Consider the following 20,864-nt stretch of genomic DNA (forward strand, 5'->3'; position numbering starts at 1 on the left):
TTTCTTGCTTGGGCAAGGGACTGCTGGATGGTGTTGTCATCAACTGAACTGAGGAATATAAGAACACAATTAGGAAAATGTAATGATTCTGTTTAGGACATACTGAATTTGACTTGTCAGAAATCCCACCTCAGGGCCTTTGCACTGGCTGTTCCTTCTGCCTACAGTGTTTGTCCTCTGAATATTGGCATAGTTTGCACCTCATTTCCTTCAGGTGGCTGCTCAAATGTCATTAATAGTGACACCTTCACTGAACAGTTGATGTATAAAATAGCAATTCCCATTTCCACCCCCTTCACTCTCCAATTCTTTAATTGGCCTTGTTTCTTATCCATAGCATTTACCACCTCTTGGTATATTTCTTATTGTTATTTATTTTAGAGTCATTTTTGAATTTTCTGTTTCTTATCATGAAAATGGAAGCTCTGTGAGGGATAGACAATGAACAAATAAGTACATAAAGTATACAGTAGGTCAGATGGCAATAAATGTGATGGAGATCCTGGGGCAGTGGCACATGCCTGTAGTCCCAGCTACTTGGGAGGCTGAAGCAGGAGGATAGCTTAAGTCCAGGAGTTCTGGGCTGTAGTGCACTATGCTGATAGGGTGTCTGCACTAAGTTCAGCCTCAACATGGTGACCTCCCAGGAGCAGGGGATCACCAGGCTGCCTAAGGAGATATGAACTGACCGAGATCAGAAACGGAGCACATGAAAGCTTCCATCTTGATCAGTAGTGGGATTGCGCGTACGAACAGCCACTGCACGGCAGACTGGGCAACATAGTGAGACCTTGTCTCTTGAAAAATAATGCGATGGAGAAAAATAGAGCAGGGAATGGGTACAGGGGGTACTGAGGGGTGCTGTTTTAAACAAGGAAGTTGGAGAAGGTGATATTCTAGCAAAGACCTAGAGGAACTGAGAGAACAAACCATGAGGATATCTGGAGGAAGAGCATTCCAGTTAGAGAGGCCAGTTAATACAAAGTCCCTGAGATGGTGACATGCTGAAATATTAGAGGAGCATCTAGGCAAGCCAGTGCACCTGGAACACAGTGAGTGAGGAGGAAAGTGGTAGGAGAGGAGGTCAGAGAGGACATAGGGAAACACAATGTATAGTTTTGTGAGTCATTTTAAATACTTTAGATTTTGCAGGATTTTGAGCTGAGGAATTACATGACCTCAGTAAAGCATTTAGGGTGCTATAGCAACAAAGGAAGAAGCAGAGAGGCCAGGAAGGAGGCTCTGATAGTGATCCATATCAGAATAGAGGCAGTGGAGGTGGTGGAAACTGATTGGACTCTGGATGTATTTGGAAGATAGAACTGGCTGGACTTGGTGTTGATAACTTAGATGAATGATGTGAGGGAAAGAGAAGAGTGAAGAATAGAAGCCCACAAAGCCCTGAGACAGAAGGATTGGCAATGTGAAACCAGAGGAAAGAGAATTGGCTCTCCTAGAAGCCAAGTAAAGTACTGGGATTTTATACAAGACAGAGTTACCAAGAATGTATGTGTCAGATGCTGCCCAGAAACCCAGCAAGATACAGGCAGAAAACATGCCACTGGATGGGCAAGTCACTGGTGATATGGGCAAGGCCAGTTCAGGACAGAGTTGTAGATATACACCAGACTGCGCTGGGGTGTCAAGAGAATGGTCTGTGAGAAAAGGGAGAATGTATACAGCTTCCTTGTTCTAGAAGTTTGACCACAAAGATGTGGTAGCTAGAGGGGGCCCTGGTGTTCAGGTTTGTTTTTACAAGATGGAAGGATGTGAGTTTGTTTATGTGCTGAGAGGAAAAGAAATCAATCAAGTAGAAGATACAGGAAACAAGATAATTGATGGGTGGGGGCTGCAGGTGGGAGTGGGGGATGGAATCCAGAGCCCTTACAGATGAATTAACCTTTGCTGGGACGAGGGATCAAGACAAGAGGGAAAAATGGGTGGATTCAGCAGAGTTTGTTGTTATGGAAGGTTGAAGATGTCACTCCTTATGACCTGTACCTGCTCTGGGAGGAAGGATGCAAAATTCCTAGTTGACAGTGAGAGGAAAAGCAGTTCTGGAGGGAGGTTCAAGGAAGTCTGTCAATATTGGACAAGGTTTGAAATAGCCACTGCAGACAATGGGCTAGTTGGTAAAGGTCCAGCTAGGCTGTCACCCAGGAATGTATAGCCACCCCACTCTGTAGTTTTGTGACATCCTGCTTCCTAGCTATGTGACCTAGAGCAACTTCACTTAGCCTACTTAACTTCACTGCACCTCAGTTTCCTCATCTATAAAATGGGCATGAGTAAAACAAAGCCATTGAAATAAATGAGTTAATCCATGTGAAGTAATTACTGAGGACACTGCCTGGAACATATAAGTGCTTGATGGAAATCAACTCTTTAGAGTTATTTTTATTTTTGATTGACAAATCATAATTGTATGCACTTATGGGATATAATATGATGTTTTAATATATGTATACAATGTGGCATGATTAAATCAAGCTAATTAACATATCCATCACCTTGTTTACCTGTCATTGTTTTATGGTGAGACATTTGAAATTTACTCTCTTAGTTACTTTGAAATAGATCATGCATTCTTATTGACTGTAGTCACCCTACTGTGCAATTGATCTCAAAACCTATTTCTCCTGTGTATTAGTCAGTGTTCTCTAGAGGGACAAGACTAATAGGATATATGTATATATGAAAGGGAGTTTATTAAGGAGAATTAATTCACATGATCACAAGGTGAAGTGCCACAATAGGCCTTGTGCAAGCTGAGGAGCAAGGAAGCCAGTCCAAGTTGCAACACCTCAAAGGTAGGGAAGCTGACATTGCAGCCTTCAGTCAGTGGTGAAGGCCCGAGAGCACCTGGCAAACCACTGGTGTAAATCCAAGAAGCTTCCAAAAGCTGAAGAACTTGGAGTCCGATGTTCTAGGGCAGCAAACATCCAGCACAGGAGAATGATGAAGGCTGGAAGATTCAGCCAGTCTATTCCTTCCACGTTCTGCCTGCTATATTCTAGCCCAGCTGGCAGCTGATTAGATGGTGCCCATCCAGATTGAGGGTGGGTCTGCCTCTCCCAGTCCACTGACTCAAATGTTAATCTCCTTTGGCAACACCCTCACAGACACACCCAGGAACAATACTTTGCATTCTTCAATCTGATCAAGTGGACACTCGATTTTAACCATGATAAGTCCACCCTTTGTCGACTTGAACCCATACACATCTCCTGAAATCATATATAATCTTTAAATAAAGACAATAATAAGGTCAAAATTAAGCCTAACATAATACAGCTATCCTTTGTACAACCGGAAGCTGACTAGTCCTTAGCCTAAATGCTATTTCATAAAGATAACAACACTTAAATGCTGATAGGAAGTCAATAAATCTTATGTCACATGATGAAGGAAAAAGAAAGGAAATAAAATGGATAGTCTCTTAGTACAAGTGTATACTTGCACAAACATGCTCTTAACGAAATAAGGAGGAAATACACATGACAATTACAGTCCTTATTTCTGCAACTGATCTGAGCTGTTATTGATGACTATAATCTTCTAATACCCATTTGGCATCCCCTTTGCCTTCAGCAAGCACCTCAGCAGGTCATGGTTTTTTGCCTGATGGAGTGACCCAAACTTCCATTCCTGAAGTGTCTGGGCTCTTTGTAGTCCTGCCTGGATTGTGTTGTTGTAGTTTCTCATTGGCCTTAATCACAGGATATGGTAATACTAAGAGATGCCCGAAGGGACCTCCCGTATTCCACACATACTCTTCCTTACCTCCACTGTGGAGTAGTAGATTGATTTCATCTTGATGGTCCAGGTCGTTCACACCAGCCAACGTTGGAACTCCCTTCTTAGCCTGTTGACTTAGAGGTAGGAGGAGCCCAAAGTGTCCAGGTGGCAATCTTAACTTCCAGTTTAATGGAGTCATTGTTGTGCCTCCTGGTGGCAGTATTCCTCCTTCTGGAACTAAGACCTCTGGGCCAGTAGAAAGTAATGAACAGGAAGCAAAAATTTTGTTAGTGGGTCATTAGGGGTAATGGTGAGTGGTGCCACCCATTGATGACTGGACCTGTGAATCCTGGCTATGAGAGGAGCAGTACCATATACTGGACACTGATTTAGAGCATACACAGCATTCTGGAGAATTTTGCCCCAGCCCTGCAAAGTATTGTCACCTACTTTGCATTGTACTTGTGACTTCAAAAGGCCATTCCACCGTTCTATCATTCCAACTGCTTCAGGATGATGGGCAACATGGTAAGAAGAGTGAATTCCATGAGCATGAGCCCACTGCTGCACTTCTTTAGCCATAAAGTGAGTGCCTTGGTCAGAGGCAATGCTGTGTAGAATACCATGACCGTGGATAAGACATTCTGTGAGCCCACAGATGGTAGTCTTTGCAGAATCATTGCACACAGGATATGCAAACCCATATGCAGAATAAGTGTCTGTCCTGTGGAGGACAAACCACTGCCCTTTCCATGATGGAAGAGGTGCAATATAATCAACCTGCCACAAAGTAGCTGGCTGATCACCCAGAGGAATGGTGTCATATGGAGGGCTCATTGTTGGTCTCTGCTGCTGGCAAATTGGGCACTCAGTGGTGACTGTAGCCAGGTCAGCCTTGGTGAGTGGAAGTTCTTATTGCAGAGCCTATGCATAACCTCCATCCTTGGCACCATGGACACTTTGTTCATAGGCTCATTGGGCATTGGGCTATGACAGTGGTGGCTGGGGAAAGAGGCTGAGTAGCATCCACAGAATGAGTCATCCTATCCACTTGATTATTAAAATCCTCCTCTGCTGGGGTCACCCTTTGGTGAGCACTCACCTGAGATAAAAATATCTTCTTAATTTTAGACCACTTGGAGAGGTCCATCCACATACCTCTTCCTCAAATTTCTTTGTCACCAATTTTCCAATCATGCTTATTCCAAGTCCCTGACCATTTAACCAAATTATTGGCTATAGCTCATGAAACAGTAAAAAATCGCACATCTGGCCATTCCTCCTTCCAAGCAAAGTGCGCAACCAGGTGCACTGCTCCAAGATCTGCCCACTGGGAAAATTTCCCTTCACCGCTGTCCTTCAGGGCTGTCCTAGAAAGGGGCTGCAGCTGTTCACTTTTGGGTGATGCCTGCATATCATGCAGAACCGTCTGTGAACCAGGCCCTAGTTTTCTCTTCCTCTGTTAACTGATCATAAACTCCCCATGAGGCCACTGGTGCAGGCTCGAGGAGAGAAGGCAGGGTGGCAGGAGTGGGGACCCTGGACATTTGAGTCATTTCTTCATGTAACTTACTTGTGCCCTCAGGACCTGCTCAAGCCCAATCATGTATATACTACCACTTTCATTTGATGATGGAATGCTACTATGCATGCCCCACTTTATGGCTAGATGGGTCAGAAAGCACCCAGTTCATGACAGGCAGTTCAGGTCGCATGGTGACTTGATGACCCAGAGTCAAACGTTCAGTTTCCACCAAAGCCCAGTAACAGGCCAGGAGCTGTCTTTCAAAAGCAGAGTAGTTGTCTGCAGAAGATGGCAGGGCCTTGCTCCAAAATCCTGGAGGCCTCCACTGTGGCTCACCTGTGGGGGCCTGTCAAAGGCTCCAAACAGCATCTCTATCTGCCACTGACACCTCGAGCATCATTGGATCTGCTGGGTCATATGGCCCAAGTGGCAGAACAGCTTGCACAGCAGCCTGGACCTATTTCAGAGCCTTCTCCTGTTCTGGACCCCACTCGAAACTGCCAGCTTTTCAGGTCACTCAATAAATGGGCCAGAGTAACACACTCAAATGAGGACTGTGTTGCCTCCAAAATCCAAATAGGTCCACTAGGCATCGTGCCTCTTTCTTGGTTGTAGGAGGGGCCAAATGCAGCAACTTATCCTTCACCTTAGAAGGAATATCCTGACAGACCCCACACCACTGGACCCCTAGGAATTTTACTGAGGTAGAAGGTCCCTGAATTTTAGTTGGATTTATTTCCCATCTCCTGGCATGCAAATGTCTCACCAATAAGTCTAGTGTGTTTGCTACTTCTTGCTCAGTGGATCTAATCAGCATAATGTCATCAATGTAATGGACCAGTGTGATATTTTGTGGAGCGGAAATGTGATCAAGATCTCTGTGAACAAGATTATGGCATGAAGCTGGAGAGTAGGTATACCCCTGAGGTAAGACAGTGAAGGTATATTTCTGGCCTTGCCAGCTAAAGGCAAATTGCTTCATATGGTCCTTATGGACAAGAATGAAGAAAAAGGCATTTGCTAAATCAGTGGCTGCATACCAGGTGCCAGGAGATGTGTTAATTTGCTCAAGCAATGAAACCGCATCTGGTATAGCAGCTGCAATTGGAGTCACCATTTGGCTAAGCTTATGACAATTTGCTGTCAGTCTCCAAGATTCATCTGTCTTCTGTAGAGGCCAATTAAGAGAGTTGAATGGGGTTGTGGTGGGAATCACCATCCCTGCATCTTTTAAGTTCTTGGTGGTAGCACTAATCTCTGCAATCTCTCCAGGGATGTGATATTGTTTTTGATTTACAGCCCTCACCCTATCACCCAAGGAACCAATGTGGGAATTCTGCCAACTGGTAAGTATGTCTATGCCAATTATGCATTCATGCACTGGGAAGATGACCATAGGATGAGTCTGGGGACCCACTGGACCCACTGTAAGTCAGACCTGGCCTAAAACTCTATTAATTACCTGACCTCCATAAGCCCCTACTTTAACTGGAGAACCACAATAACGTTTTGGGCCCCCTGGAATCAATGTCAGCTCAGAGCCAGTGTCCAGTAGTCCCCCAAAAATCTGATCATTCCCCTTTCCCCAATGCAATTATTCTGGTAAAAGGCTGGAGGTCTCCTTGGGGAAGGATGGGAGAAAGATTAACAGCATAAATTGTTGGTATTGTAGTTGGGTCTTTCTTCAAGGGGATTCGGCTTCCCCTTCATTCAAGGGGTTCTGGGTCTGTAAACTGGTTCAAGTACGGAAATTGATTGAGGGGCTGTGATTCTGTATTTTACAATTCAAATTAGTCTTTTGTCCACTTGACCTCGAAGTTTTCTGCTCATACAAATTAAGAAAGAATGCAGTAGGCTTTCTATCAATTTCACTTCCAGGAACACCGTGTTTCCACGCAGAGCCAGAGCTCTGCACAAGTCAGACTATTATGATGGCTGCTTTGCCTCTGCTGTCCATTATGGTAACTACACCCATCTTGCCTTTGACGGTTGAGAGTCGCCACTTGACCCCTGCCACCTCAGGATCCAATTATTCCCACTGCATTTAATTTTTTTCTAATTTAGTTACTGCAGTTCCCAGTGTAAGTTCTGGCATACAGAGAAGAGCAATCACAGAGCTCTTCAAGGATGCAGGTGCTCCCATCACAAATCTGTTTCACAAACTACTGGTGAAGGGTGTGTCTTCTGAATCCTCCCAGCTGGGTTGAGTAGGTCTAAAGTGATTAATCCACTCTAGCATTCCAATCCCCCTAAGCCTTTGGATCCCTTCCTCTATAGTAAAACAAGGGAGATCAGGCATTTCCAGCTTGCTCACTGTAGGCCATCTTTTGATCCATATTTCAGCTAACCAAGCAAATAAACTATTAGAATGTTTATTAACTCCCCAAGCTGCAACATTAAATGCAGGATCCCTGCTTAGTGGGCCCAGATCAATAAATTCAGCCTGATCCAACTTTATGTTCCTTCTACCCTTATCCCACACCGTTAATATCCATCCTCATGCCTGTTCTCCAGATTTCTGCTTATATAAATTAGAAAACACAAGCAGTTCTTTTGGAGTGTGTAGTGCACCTCCTTGTGTGTCACACTGTAAACCTCATCTCTAGGGTCCTGCCGGGACTTAAGTCTAGTTATAGGTCTAGAAGCAAACAGTGGTATTGCAGGTGGGTCCTGGGAGAATCAGCATTGTCTTGCCTGGCAACTGCCTCAAGGCAGGACATTACTGTTGCCTCAGGCAGTTCATGGTTAATCTCCTCAGACAAAGGTGGAAAGGCTGATGGCAGCGTGGGTAGGGAGGGGATCTTGCCACCACTGGGGGTAGGGAGGCTGTTTTCTCTGGCAAAAAATTGCTCATCAAAATTTAGGGGCTCAGTGCCTGCAGCCTCATCAGTGTCCTCCCGCATGTCCTCATTCCAAATTGCAGGGTCCCACTCTTTTCTAATCAATGTCCTCACTTTAACAGTAGACACCTGGTGAGGCTGTGCATGCACCTTTCATTGCAGGTCAGCCACTCGCATGACAAGAACTTGTGTCTGACTTTACACAATTTCAGCTGTTTCTCTATAGGAGATAAGACTCTCACTCAAGGCAATCTTAGAAGATTTGAGGATCAGTATGTACTTCTGGAGCTGGGAGTTACAATCCCTGAGTTCATCATTTTCTTTCATCATTTTGTCCAATTAACTTAGGAGCAACCAACCAACATTATTATATTACTTCGTTCTCCACATATGGTCAAAGGTATTATGTATAGTCACTAAACTCCTTGCCTCTCACAAGCAGTGAATCAGGAGTATCAAATGTGTTTATTTTTGCATAACTCTCCAAACAGTTCACCCCAAGGACTATCAATCTTCTCCATACTATTAGAAGTAGAGTCCTTAGCATTTGGGGGCCTAATCATATTAAGCAACCAACTCCAGAAACTCCCAAACCACCTAAAGAACTCCATCCTTAACATTCTGTTTCTCTAGAACCACCCCACATCTGGTACCAAACTCTGTAATAGGGTTCTCTAGAGGGATAGAACTAATAGGATATATGTATATATAAAAGGGAGTTTATTAAGGAATATTATTGACTCCCACAATCACAAGGTGAAGTCCCACAGTAGACCTTGTGGAAGCTGAGGAGAAAGAAAACCAGTCTGAGTCGCAACACCACAAATGTAGGGAAGCCAACATTGCAGCCTTCAGTCAGTGGCTGAAGGCCTGAGAGACCCTGGCAAACCACTGGTGTAAGTTCAAGAGTCCAAAAGCTGAAGAACTTGGAGTTTGATGATTGAGGGCAGGAAGCATCCAGCACAGGAGAATGATGAAGGCTGGAAGGCTCAGGCAGTCTATTCTTTCCATGTTCTTCTGCCTGCTTTATTCTAGCTGAGCAGGCAGCTGATTAGATTGTGCCCAACCAGACTGTGTGAGGCTGGGTCTGCCTCTCCCAGTCCACTGACTCAGATTTTAATAATCTTTTTTGGCAACAACCTCACAGAAACACCCAGGAACGATACTTTGCATCCTTTAATCCAATCAAGTTGACACTCAATATTAACCATCACATCCTATTTATCTGAAACTTTGTACCCTTTGATGAATAATCCCCCATTTTTTTTCCCCCAAAGTCCCTCAGCCTCTGGTGACCATCACTCTTCTATCGATTCTTTAGATTTCTATGATGATTAGTCATTTCTATTTCTTCTATGGTATTCCTTAGACCAGGCTTAGGAGAGGACAACGGCTTGATCCAAAGTTAGTGTGGAGAATGAAGTGATTGAAGACAGAGTCAAAGATGGACAGTGAGGGAAGGGAAGACAGGGGAAAGGGGAAATGCAGATAAATTAGGTTATGTGGTTCCTGAAATGCAGTTCCTGACACAGAATAGGTACTCAATAAATATCTGTTGAATTGATTCTGTGGAATCAAACCATAGAGTTCCAGGAATGTAACTTCTGGGAAAGCAAGCAAATCTGACTAGAAAGGGGAACCTGCATTTCCAGGTAAGGCCAAGGATACTAAAATGGGGAGTGAGGGGGTGGTGTGAGAGTCAAGGAGGTGAAGGAACTGCAAGCCAGAGCATTGGAGGTATCAGTGGACCAGATTCTGCCACTAGCCTAGCCTCTGCTTTTCTCCTGGGAAGAAGCAGCCTACTTGGAGACTGGCAAAGTAGGAGCTGGCAAGTAGTCTAGTAGCTGGAAGCTAATGTCTTCTGTGCCTATAGGTGGATAGAGCTCAGAAGATACCAGGATGAAGCAGATGGTCATTGGCTTGACTGTTTAGGAACACGGTTTCCTCAGGGTTGAGGGAAAAATGAAACCCCTTTAGAGTTTGGAAATTACCAGTAAAGTAGGATTGGGGCCCCTCTGAGCCCTGGGCAGGGAGAGGGAGGCCTCTGATCTTCCCATATGCCCAGCCCCTCACTGCAGGCTTACCCCAGCCCCTTTAGCTTATCCCCAGTCACTGGGGCTGCCACCTTTTCCTACCTCGCTACATCACTCCTTAGTGCCAAGCTCTGTCGGCGGGAGGGCGGGGACCCAGGCCTGCAAAATGAAGTCAGAGCTTGCAAACTCCATGCACCACCCTGCCTCAGTGCTAACATTCACACGTGAGGCAAAGCAGCATCTTGGGAAAGGACAGTGGCTTGGGTATCAGGAGTCTTGTGGGTTCAGTCCTGGCTCTGCCACTGCCTCACTGTGTCAAGTCCCCTCCCTTCTCTGGGCTTTAGTTGCGACATCTGTACAAAAACTGTTCTGCTTACTTCACAGAATTGTTCTAAGAAGTAAATAAAATTATAGGTGTGCAAATAACTTGTAAGTAGTAAATTGATATGTGCACACAAGACAGTGGTTTAGTTAATGCTAGCAGATATGTCCTGGGAAATCAGGGAACATGTTCTCCATATGCTCACGAAGTCATTCCTGTGACTGTAAGTGTCCCATTCTAAGAACTGAAACCTTCAACTCTAAAAAACTAAGGTATTCATGGCTCTCTTCGGTCTAGTCCGCAACCTAGCTCCTGTTCAAATTCACTGAACTGAAACCAAGCTGCCCTGCATTTTCCCACTTCTATGCTTTTGCTCACTGAGTTCCCTCCACTAATACCTTTTGCTTCCTCTCTGCTGACTAAATTTTTTTCCACTTTTCAAAGCAAATATCAAATACCCCTTCTCCATCAGGCTTTCTGTCAAGTTAGTAGCTGAATGGAGATCTCTCTGGTTTCTGGAGTCCCATGGGCCATGTTACACTTTGGATCTAGTCCTTGGGGGCCATCTTTTTGAATAAAGCAAAATAATTTTCCCATTGCAGGAGAGAGTGCAGACTGATAGTGGCATGTAGAAAGCAGAACCAAGATCTAGGATAATGGCAATGTCAGGAAGGAAGAAAGGGAGGTGTCTTAGTCTGCTTGCACTGCTATAACAGAATGCCTTAGACTGGGCAATTTATAAACAACAGAAATTTATTTCTCTCAGTTTGGGGGGCTGGAAAGTCCAAGATCAAGGTGCCAGCAGATTTGGTGTCTGGTGAGGGCCCACTTTCTAGTTTATTAACAGCATCTTCTTGCTGTGTCCTCACATATGGTGAAAGGGGTGAGGGGTGTCTTTGGGGCCTCTTTTATAAGGTCACTAATCCCATTCATGAAACTGGAGCCTTCATGATTTAATCACTTCCCAAAGGCCTCACCACCTAATACTGTCACACTAGGGATTAGGTTCCAACATATGAATTTGGGAAGTACCACATTAAGATGATAGCAGGAGGGAAGAAAGGAGGGAGAGAGGAAGGAAGAAAGGCAGAAAGGAAAGGGAGGTCAGGAGGAGAGATAAAAGGGAGATAAGGGGCCTAGCTTACCTGAAGTAGTTAAGATTTGGCCTTCTGAAAGCTAGTGACTGTGCTAGGGGTAAGGGAGATTGAGGAAACTGAGCTTTCACCTGGACAAGACACTAAAGGCCAAGAGGAAGATTTCACTCTAGGTACAGTAATAGCATCTCTGCTTTCTCCTCATACTTCCTAGGCAAAATTGCCTTGGAAAAGTCATCATCAGAATTTGAGGTGATTAATTCCAACTCCTGGCCCATTTTCTGGATGGGAATGATGAGGCCTGGGGAGGATAAAATATTAAGGCACCAGGTCTTAAAGTTGTCTCTTCTCACTAACAGCACAGGCAACCGGAGAAAGAACAGCTAGGAATGTTCTGAAGAGCTGGACCGTAAATAATAACATGGGCACTTACCTTAGTTGGGTTCTCAATTCCCTCATCTGGGAAATTGAAGCTAAGAGTTTTGGCCCTTCCTCTTTACCTAGAATTTTGTACATTCCTATAACCTCCTCAAGCGCATGAACTTTGAAATGCCTAAAGTGTCCATGTGCCTTCATGAGTCAACCAGATTCTGTGTCCCAGATGCCATGGAGGAGGCCACCTTGCCCCGACCCCATTCGAAGGGTGTACTTTCCTGGGGAACTATAGCAGATAGGGCTGCTGAGGTTGACTCAATCCCCAAGGGCCCTAAGAGAATCACAGGCAGGGCTAGGGGTGAGGTTTTGCACAAACTACCACTTAGGAGCCCAGATTGAAAGAAAGATAGAAGAGAGCTGAGGATGCCTACCCTGAAGCCCTGAGTTCTTTAGTTCTCATGCTCCTTGGAGAAAAACAGTTGCACTGTTTCCCAAAGTGCCTAAGAATGAAAATCTGAAAGCTGGGTGGGGTGGGAGCATGGAGATAGATATCCAATTTTCTCACCTTCTTTCCTAAAGTCTCTCAGGCAGCAGTAGCTAGGGAGAATGGGGGAGGTGAGAGAAGTAGGGGGCAAATCAGATTAAGACTCCGTGCTCTGTCTCCCTTTCCCAGTGATAGGGGAGCATGATGTAGGAGACCATCAAAGCAGCTCCCAGGAGGGGCTCTAAATATGTAAAGTGCTTCCTGGGTACAGATTATCTGGGCTCTCCTCCTCTACCCCTTAATCTTGTGTCCCTTTCACTGCTCACCCATGTTCTCACCCACAGTTGTACAGGAGAAATACAAGAAGGTCCTGTGGAGGGATTAAAATTTAGTAAAATGAATTTCCCTGGATTTAAGTGGATATCCTCGCTGGTCCAGGGTCTGTTTGCCTCCTTCCCCTGTTCTCCACATTATAGGGGGTCTGACCCCTACAGGCTGTGTTTCCCAGGCTCCCAAGTCAACTACCTTCTGGCTGGGTTTAACCAATAGAAGGCACTGGTGGGAAGGCAGGGAAAATGGAGAAGCCAGGGTACTTAGCCTCTGCCTTCTCTGCCTTGGGTGGTGCCCCTGCTGTGTCTGCTCTGTGGTTCCTGCTATCAGCATACTTCCGATTCTGCTGTGTGATTCCAGCTCCTGGTTTAGGTCATACTACCTCCTCCCATGGTCCCTCCATTCTTCACCACCCAAATCATGGGCAGGCCTGTGATTTCACTTTCAATCAGATGACCCCTGTCCCTCCTCCCTTACCCCTGAAGCCTAGAAGTTACGCTGGCTTCCTGCACTTGCTAATCTCTAGGTTATCTGCTTGTCTTACTTGAATTCCCAGCCTATCACCTATGTAACCAAATTATTTTTCACATTAGATACTCTGTCATAAATATTTGATAGTTTGCTTACCCAGGTAGATCTTGAACATAAACTGGACTAGCGGAAATGCAGCCTATGATTCAAGGTGAGTGAATGGGAGGCTCCTCAGTCACTTGACTCAAAGTAATATGAGACTAGGGGACAGCCAATGAAAAGGTGTCTTGCAGCAGCCAGAGAATTGAAGGGAGGCACAGGGCTGGGCAAGCTGATGCTACGCTTCTACCCACTTGTATTATTCAGGACCTTGCTTCCAGGGCAACACAGCTCCCAAAACTCTCTAAAGGATCTTGGTGTGGAGGTATAGGCCATTGGGTTATTTTCCTCTTTTGCTCTTACAGACTCCTGTGCCTGTCAGATACCAGACCATTTGCTATCCTTCCCCATGGCCAATCATACCCCTTCCCTCAATAACGCCCACGCCCCCATCCATGCCCACACACACCAGACACAACAGACACTGGGACTTATTTTCTGGATAATTTTATTGTGGAGGATAATACAGGAGAGCAACTCCAGGTAAGTGGATGAGGCTGTAATGCCCTCCAGCTACCTGAGTCCCCAGGTGGTTTTTGGAGGCATCATAAGTTCCTGGGGAGACTGCAAGATTACAGTTGGTGTTTTAGATAGCTAATCAACATGGGAGGAATATCCAGCTGGTTGATGGCTTGTGGCTGGCCAGCCTGGCACAGGGCTCTGCGGATGACTAAACGGGCCTGTGATAGAAGTGACCGTGGAGTGGCTACAGCAAGAAGAAACAGGTCATGAGGAGCAATTATCAGCATAATTCTCCCACACAAGCCTACATCCACCCTCCCCTGGCTACTACAGCCCTAATGCTCTATCCTTTCCAAGAAATAAAACAGTCATTGGCAGAGCCAGAACCAGAAATTGGGCTAGTGCTCCCCACCCCTACCCAACCTTATCTTAGTGACCTTTCTCTAACATGGAATACATAACCTCTTCTCTACTGGGGCCACAGGAGAGGGAGGAAAATGGAGTTTTCTCCATTGCATCTCAGAGGATTGGCTTTTACAGTGATTTGGGGCCCTGAGATCTCCAAGCCTTGTGACCCAAGGCTGGCCTGTTCACCACTCACCTCGGGCCTGTAGCAGCAATGCAATGCCTTTATCATCTTGTGAGGTCAGGTCAAGGGATAGAGATGGAAGGTAGATATTAGCACCAAAATCTATTAACAGCTGGATGTACTCTGGCTCACAATTATGGTGTAGGCAGATTTCAAGGAGGGTGCGGGGTCGTGGGACACGAGCCAATAGGCCCTGGTCAGTGCAGTTGTAGTCAGGGTCTGCCCCGTGGAGCAAAAGCAGGCGGAAACAGTCAAGGTGCCCGTAGACTGCGGCCAAATAGAGGGGGCCAGAACATGAAGCTATGTTTGATGCCCAGACTGGTAGTTTAGCTTTGACGTTGGCCTCTGCACCATGGCCTAGGAGCTCCTGCAGGATAGCAACAGCACCATCACGGGCAGCTGTGAGCACGGGAGAACAGTTGTTGTAGATGCTACCACCAGGGCAGGCACCAGCTTCCAAAAGCACACGTACACAGTCCAGATGGCCATGACTGACAGCAGTGAAAAGTGGCGTCTGCGCCTTGACATCCAAGCTGTCAACATCAGCGCCATGTGCTAAGAGGACCTGCAAACAGCTCAAGTGGCCATAAGAAGCAGCCAAGCGCAAGGGTGTCCCAGGAACGCCCCAGCCACTCCTGCTGTTGATGAAACGTTTGTAACGCTCCTGGCGCAAAAGCTGGTCCAAGGTATAGGAGTCGTTGTCATACACTGCTTGATTGAGAGCCTGCTTCTCCTCTGTGTCGGTGTCCTCCTCCTCCTTGTCGGGCTGCAGGAGGGAGAAGATCTTGGTGATGTCCATGAGGTTCATCTTGGCTAACTGGAGAACTATTCTCATTATGAGCACAAGGAAATGCCAGATCTGTGGGTGACAAACAAGTGGGAGAGAATGAGGGTACCCATCAAAAGCCTGACCACACACCCTCCTTGAAATCTGCCTCCATTTCAACCCCTTGCCCCCTGCCCTTCACCATCAGGCTACTCATTCATGGGTCTCCTACTTCTCACTCCCAATCCCACTGTCTTATTTCAGGCCCCAAAGACACTGCCAAAACAGGTCAGGGCATTTTATAGTTTGATGCCTTTGCATATACTCTTCTGCCTGCCCCTCAAACTCCTACTTCTAGGAAGCCTTCCCTAATCTCTTCTTCCTGCTCAGGGATTCTGAAGGATCACAACTAAACTTCAGCTATGAACTTTCAAACCACATTTCTGCTTATCTATATTCCATTAGTGTATAAACTCCAGGGCAAGGACCCTGTATTCATCTTGTATTCCTCTACCCCTAGTAGGGCTATATCATGGCTGGAAATTTGGTAGATGCATTTTTTTCAGATCAGAATGTGTGGATTAGTAAGGTGGCTCTGGCCTGGCACTGGCTAGGCCAATAGAACCATACTTTGTGGTGTCAAGCTGTCATCCCTGAGCTTTCTGACATCAGTCTTTTGGGGCAAGCCCTTAACTCCATTTTCAGATAGTTTAACTCTTCACAGCCCCTCATATATGACTAAAGCTCCCTCACCCGAGTGTTCTGTAACCTTCCCTCAGATGAAGGCCCCACATTTCAGGAATAGAAGTATTCAGGAAATTGGTATCGAATGATATTTACTGATTAAATGAAGAGGTGGCGTTACAAAGAACATATTTCAAGTAAAATGAAGACAGATGGCAGGAAACAGTCGCGGTTCCCAGGGCAAATTTCCTCTCTGATTACAACTAGATTCTCCCCCAGGGCCAATTTAATCCAGGAGTCCCTTTGATTGCCAATGCTGCCTCCCCATTCCTCTGGTTTAACCCTTTTTCCATCCTCTCTGTCTGACCCAGCCTAGAGCCTTTGACTCAACCTTCAACTCTTCTCTTCCCACAATCCTCAGGCCCTACAAAACCACTCATGGCTCAATGTCTGACTCAACCTAACCTCTGACCTTACCAGTCCTATTCCTAGTGCTTCAGTGTCAAGGTCACCCACCTCAGTTTGTAATGTCATCAGGGTGAGCTGGCAGGTTTCTCAGAGCTTAAGTTTCCCTACTCTCCCATACCCTGCAGCCGAGGTCTCAGGGCCTCATACCTCCTTTTATTCACTGTCTACCCCCACCCCTCTTTGTTAGTCTGGGACCTCAGGTACCTACCTCATAGAAAGAAAATTATGAGGTAGGTGGGTAGGGTCACCCTAAACTTTAGGCCCCTCCCCACCCACCAGCATCAGCTCCATATATGGTCTTATTATTTATTTATTCTTGGGGTGCAATGGGAAGGACAGGAGTTTAGAAATCCAGCAGACCCAGATTTGCAGCTCAGCACTCTCAGTTCCTAGCTGAGTAATCTTGGGTAAGTCTCTTCCCTTCTTTGGGACTCAGTTTCCTCATCTATAAGACAGAAATGAAAGTCCCTTTCTCATGAAGTTGTTAGGAGTAAGAGGGCTACTACATACTCTGTACCTTCAGCCTCCTCACACTGGCTCCTCCCCCTCAACCATCTTAGGAGACCAAACAATAAACTTCTATGGTCCTTTGTCTCACTCTAGCTATCTTTCTCTTCATCTCTCCCTTCTTAACCAAACATATCCAAAGAGTTTTCTACTATGTACTTCACCACCTTCCATTCACTTATCCAATCTCTGTAGTCTGGCTTCACCCACCTCAAACACACACCAAGAAAGCTCTTCAAAAGGTCATCTTTGTAGTTAAATCCAGTGGATGTCTTGAAGATCTTTTCTTCCCTGACTTTTCTGGAATATCTATCCCTACAGACCACTCCTCCCTACAAACTCCTCCATCAGCTTCCTTGCCAGCACACTCTCCCGATTTTTCTCCTTTCTCATTCTCCCCTGAAATATTTATGTTCTCTTCTCCATCCTCTTCTCTCCAGTCACGCTCACCTTTATTCTGATTATTTTAAACCTCTCTGTCCAAGCCCCCAGCTCTCTCTTTAGCTCCAGGCATGTATCTACTAAGTTTCTTCAAGCACTTCAAAGACAGCAGTATCACAGCACCACCACTACCACCATGATGAAACTTGATCCATATATCATTTCCTCACCATCTACCTGGTCAACCAAACCAAAAACCAAGACTCCTGTCAATCCTCTTGTGTCTTTATCTCACTCTCATCAAATCCCATTAAGTCCTGTGGATTTTACCTACTAAAGACCTCTCCAGACCATCTGTCCTCTTCAGGGACCATTCTCATTGACCATGCTTTATCTAGGCCCCCACTGCCTTTTGCCTCAGCAGTTATAGTGGTCTCATAGGTAGTTTCTCTTTTCATTATTTTCTCAACATTGTTGATAAAGAGGTAATTTTAAAATACATATCTGATCTCTGCCAATCATCTGTTTTAAATACTTTAATGGCTCCCCTTTCTTTCCAGCTACAGCCCAGATACTTTAGCCCAGCTCAGAGGTCCTTCATGAACAAATCTTGGCCAATCTCTCCAACCTCACTTCCTACTACTCCTTGACTTATACCTTGAGATCCAGTGACAAGAGACAAGAAATGATGGCTCTCCATATACACCATGTTTCTTTCTGCCACAAGCAACTCCTTCTGCCAAGTTAATTCCTCCAGAGAATTGTAACTCCTATATGGGTCTTTGTTTGCCCCCAGTGCAGATAAAGAGGCCGTATGTGGTAGTGGCAAAACATGGGAGTTCTGCTTCTACCCCAGCTCTAGCATTTAGTAGCTGTGTGACTTAGGGCAGGTCACTTAATCTCTCTGTGCCCATTTCTTAATCTGTAAAGACAAAATAACAATAGTACCTGCCTTGGAAGGTTGTTAGGATTAAATGAGTTAGTACATAGTAAGTGCTTAGAATAGTGCCTGAAAGTAGTTCTCGGTAACTATTTTTACTATGAGGATGATTATTACTTATGTCTCCATTTTCTATGGCTATTGCTCCCTACTTAATGTTCTAGAACCTCAGAGCTGCAATGGACGTTGTAGATAACTTAATTTAATTTTTTCAATTTAGAGATGGGGAAACCAAGGTTCAGAGCAGAGCAGGGACTTTAGTAAGGTCACATGGTTGTTATTGTTAGTTGTCTCATGAACAAGAACTCAGAACACACTTATAATCCTGTACTTTTCAAAGCAATTTCATGTAACAAAATAGGTAATATTATCCCCATTTTTTGGATGGAGGAAACTGAGTCCAGAGAGGGTAAGGGGTTTGCCATATGCCTTACATCAAGGCAAGAGCAGAGTCAGAAACAGAATCCAGGTTTCTCTACTCCTCCTCCTGTTCTTTCTGTTACAAGATGAAACACAAACACATAACCCCCTCCCTTGACTCCAGCAGAGTCACATTGCAGCTCCCAGGATCTTCAGCTTTTCAGTGTCATGATGAATTCCAGGGTCTTCAGTAATGGAAGGTTCTTTTACAAATAATTTATTCTGAAAACTGGTAGGAATTCCCTCCTTAGTATTTTATTTTGGGGACTAGGGTCTGGGGAGATAATGTGGCAGGGAGTGGCAGAGGAAAATGTTGAAGCTCTTGCAAAGGTCATACCAAGAGCCCACAGCAGAGCTCATATAATGAGCCTCCAGAGGGAGATCAAGCCATGCTCTCCAGCTGGCTTTGGCACTGGAGTGAACTGTGCCTCCGTTAGATAAGGACAAGAAAATCCAGCTAGCCTGTTGTCTAACCTCACTTTGCTGTAGTTTATTAATCAAATAGTTATTATGTGCCTCCTATGTGCACGGAGCTCCTTCCTGATCCTAAAGATGTAGGAATTTTAAACCTTTGTTTGTGATACTGGTTCCTGTGACAAACTAGTGAAGTCTGTAAACGCCTTTCAGAATGGTTTTTACTACATAAAACACATAAAATTAAAGGAAACCAATTATAATAAAATGCGACTGTCAAAATATTATTAAATGTATGATATAGTAAGAGATGTTCTTTAGTAACACATTAAATTAAAAGGTCTAGTAATAATTTCTAAGTGGTAATAAATGACATTTCAAGATATCTGCCACAACTGTAATATGATATGAAATATCTGTGGTTTCTTCTGGTAACCAAGTTACAGGAACTGGCTATGCTACTGCCATTTGCTACCTGCATTCATCCTTGAAGGAAATAGTAAATTTTAGTTAGAGGTTAGGGGAAAAAAAGGTAATTGTCTACTCATCCAAGTTTCTAGACCCCTTGAATTCTATCTAAGGTCCTCTTGGTGTCTGTGAATACAGGTTAAGTACTCCTACAGGAAAGTGATTGGTTTCTGTGCACCCTAGAGCACTCCTTCAGGCATTAGTAGAACGTTTTTAAGCCTTATCTTCCTTCTCCCACCCTTAGGAGTTCTGCCCTTATGCCCTTAAACCCACTCCAAGGCACCCATACACACAGACTAGCCAACACCACCACACAGGGACACAAAGACAAATCTCCACACTTCCTGTAGTGTATAATCTCAATTGCTCTCAAGAAGCAGGTCTGTTTAGACTCGAGGTCCTAGGCAGACATATCCTCTTGGGACACACAAGGCAGGGAGCTGGCATTATATCCCTCCTCTCTCCTCCTGGTGGGTTACCCTAACGACCTCCCAAGCGCCTCCCCCAACTCCCACCACGTCCCAGACCCAGCGGAAACAGCCTACAACGGGTAGTGGGTGATCACAGGTCTGCGGCCCGCAGTGGTCACTGTTCTCAAACCAGTCCTAGGCTCCAGGTACTCACCGGGCTTCAGCCTGAGGCCGTGCTGCCCGGGGTCACTGCCCCCACCCGTCTGTGAAACATTGGGGCCTTGGTGTCCTCTCCTTAGGGAGCCTCTACAGCCCCAGCCTGGAGCAGCTGGGGCTTTCGGTTCCCACTGTTAACAATGCCGCTGAAAGACTAGGAGTCAGCCCCTAGTCTTGGTCCAAGGGGCTAATTTTAGGCTACCCTCCACCCCCTCTTCCCAGGCCGTGTTATCTTACCAGTGCCATTCTGGGAGCGATTTCAGTAAGAGGAGGGGCTCGCCTGCGGGGAAGTCCTGGAAGGACTGACTGACAGATAGACAGGTGCCTGGCGAGGCTAGGGTTCCTGCTCCCAGCCTGTCCTCTTATATCCCTCCCTGCCACTCAAATGGGAGACAGGGTGAGGCCCCTGAGCTGTGGGTGTTCCCACACCTCCACCAGGAAGCACTGAGAAGGCCCAGCCTCAGCCTAGCACACATTTTTTTTTTTTTCTCTTCTGAACTGAGCCTCTCTGCATATCCTCCAACTCATTGCCCCTCTCCTTCCCCCACTGCTCAGAGTGAGGAGGAGGGTGGGAAGGAGAAGCCTCCATAACAGAATGTGTTCTCATTCAGCTTTTCTAAAGCTTAAGAAGGGCTTGGTCATTTATAAAGACCTTCCCAGTCCAGCAACCCACCAGGCTCAGCCTGAAGAAAATGCCCACAAACTCCCACTCTCCTCACCCTAAAGCATCACCATTAGTTTAATGTGTCCAGCACTGGGAACTTTGTC

The 20,864-nt window shown here is 45.6% G+C and overlaps 1 protein-coding gene across 2 annotated transcripts; it reads right to left on the minus strand.

The window, feature by feature from the left end:
- Positions 1 to 13,805: 13,805 nt before the first annotated feature.
- ASB12 (ankyrin repeat and SOCS box containing 12) lies at positions 13,806 to 20,260 on the minus strand. 2 transcript variants are annotated; one of them, XM_003917803.4, is made up of 3 exons: positions 20,095 to 20,260; positions 14,435 to 15,281; positions 13,806 to 14,077 (listed from the first exon to the last, which is right to left on the minus strand). In XM_003917803.4, the coding sequence occupies exons 2-3, from the start codon at positions 15,255 to 15,257 to the stop codon at positions 13,944 to 13,946; spliced, it is 957 nt and encodes a 318-aa protein (XP_003917852.1). In that variant the 5' UTR covers positions 15,258 to 15,281; positions 20,095 to 20,260; the 3' UTR covers positions 13,806 to 13,943. The 2 variants fall into 2 exon arrangements, with proteins under 2 accessions (XP_003917852.1, XP_009195988.1); XM_009197724.3 differs by lacking the exon at positions 20,095 to 20,260 and adding an exon at positions 16,389 to 16,482.
- Between the last annotated feature and the right edge of the window lie 604 nt (positions 20,261 to 20,864).

This window comes from Papio anubis, chromosome X (genome assembly GCF_008728515.1).
Source record: "Papio anubis isolate 15944 chromosome X, Panubis1.0, whole genome shotgun sequence".
NCBI lineage: Eukaryota > Metazoa > Chordata > Mammalia > Primates > Cercopithecidae > Papio > Papio anubis.

What these genes read in the sequence shown, in the direction of transcription:
- ASB12 (XM_009197724.3), bottom strand. An exon ending in ATTGCTGCTACAGGCCCGAG is followed by an intron (nt 14,078 to 14,434) that starts GTGAGTGGTGAA and finishes TTCTTGCTGTAG; the next exon opens with CCACTCCACGGTCACTTCTA.